The sequence below is a fragment of the Aplysia californica genome, unplaced genomic scaffold (genome assembly GCF_000002075.1).
Source record: "Aplysia californica isolate F4 #8 unplaced genomic scaffold, AplCal3.0 scaffold00003, whole genome shotgun sequence".
NCBI classification, from domain to species: domain Eukaryota; kingdom Metazoa; phylum Mollusca; class Gastropoda; order Aplysiida; family Aplysiidae; genus Aplysia; species Aplysia californica.
In genome coordinates, this window is record NW_004797273.1 from 2,200,349 (window position 1) to 2,201,853 (window position 1,505).

General features: G+C 39.3%; 1 protein-coding gene across 1 annotated transcript in view; it reads right to left on the minus strand.

The window, feature by feature from the left end:
• Positions 1 to 6: 6 nt before the first annotated feature.
• LOC101852658 (zinc finger CCCH domain-containing protein 13) overlaps positions 7 to 1,505 on the minus strand; it is a gene marked incomplete in the record, with an annotated part of 78,502 nt that continues 77,003 nt past the window's right edge. The window contains 1 exon segment of the mRNA XM_035968254.1: positions 7 to 287. Coding sequence (XP_035824147.1) covers positions 96 to 287 — 192 coding nt within the window.

Consider the following 1,505-nt stretch of genomic DNA (forward strand, 5'->3'; position numbering starts at 1 on the left):
GGGGGGATAGGGTAGGGTTATACTTTACAGTTACCCAAAGATGTCACATTTCTACAAAAATCCTTTTAAAAATGCGTTGGTACAGTGCAGTGTTTTCAAAAGCTATTTAGAGACGCATTGATTCTGTGTGACATATATACTGGTGGCTCATTTTCTTTCCCACCAAAGGGTTCCTTGTGATGTACCAAGATGGGCGGTGCCTGCTGTCTGGACGATGTCAAGGTCGTCTTCTTCTGCGTCAGTTCGGCCCTCAGAGCTCGCAGTTCACCCTGGGCCTGGTTACGAAGCTGTAGATATAGAGACAGTCACGAGAGGATCAAGCACGGCTGCTACATCAACACCCTTCAAAGACTTACTGATACACAATGAAGAAGGGGTGAACCAGGGATACATCGAAGCCCTTGTCATGAGCAGTAAATACAAGAACAGTGACAAAAGAATCAGCAGAAAGGAGAGCTTCATACAATGAGTTGTACTGGTAGATATAGGAACAGTGACAAAAGAATCAGCAGCACGGGGAGCTTAATCATACAATGAATTGTAGAAACAGGAATAGAGATTTTTTAAAAAGACGCATAATCGCCCTTACAATGAGGTGTAGATATACAGAAGAGAGGCAGACATACAGGAGAAGACCAAGCACTCAAAATCAACACTCTTCAATGCAATTTACAAACAAACATTGAGTGTTGGACGGAAATATTTTTGTCAACAATAGCAGAAGGAAGAACAAAATGTGAAAGTGCAAAATAAATGAAAAATCCTCTCATCTCTTCCCCACCTGAAAACATACTAGCTGATCCAACAGTTTTTGTACAGGTTTGGAATAAAGGCAAAATGAAATGTGAGGTGTGCCAACAAAATGAGTTACTTCTCGCAATCCATAAACGGAGATATAGGCCAAAATTCTACATTCGGAACAAATGTGTAGATTCTCTATTGATGCCACATTCTTTTACTATAACCTGTCTTTTATTATTTCATATTTATAAATTGTAAAACTTCACCTATTTATGGGGTGATATATCTATTTCCTTAAGCCTTGAATCCAAGAAGTACCTCAATTTGTCAGCACCCTTCACAAATATTGTACACATTATCACAGATGAACATAAATAGGTCAAGAAAATGCAACAAGATTTCTCCACTACGACATTCTAAACATGGCCTGCAATACCTGTGCACTTAAAACCCACAAAAGTAAAAGTATAACAGTAACCTTTCTCTGTGACAGTTCAAAAACCATTTCCATCAGAAAGGCCTTTATCTTTTTCAGTACATTCTACTTTATGGCAGTGCTTTATACACACCATATGATTACTGGTCCTCAACTCAAGGTATAAAATAGTTAATATACAGGTTATTCCATACAAAAAAAGCCGAGTAAGCATTGGAAGGCAACCAAATTTGGGCAGGTCACTGGAGCCTTTTTCAAACACAAGGTTCAGACCTTGATGTCCCACAAATTTTGTATCTTTCTTCTGAGTCCCAACCTCCTCCCCCCC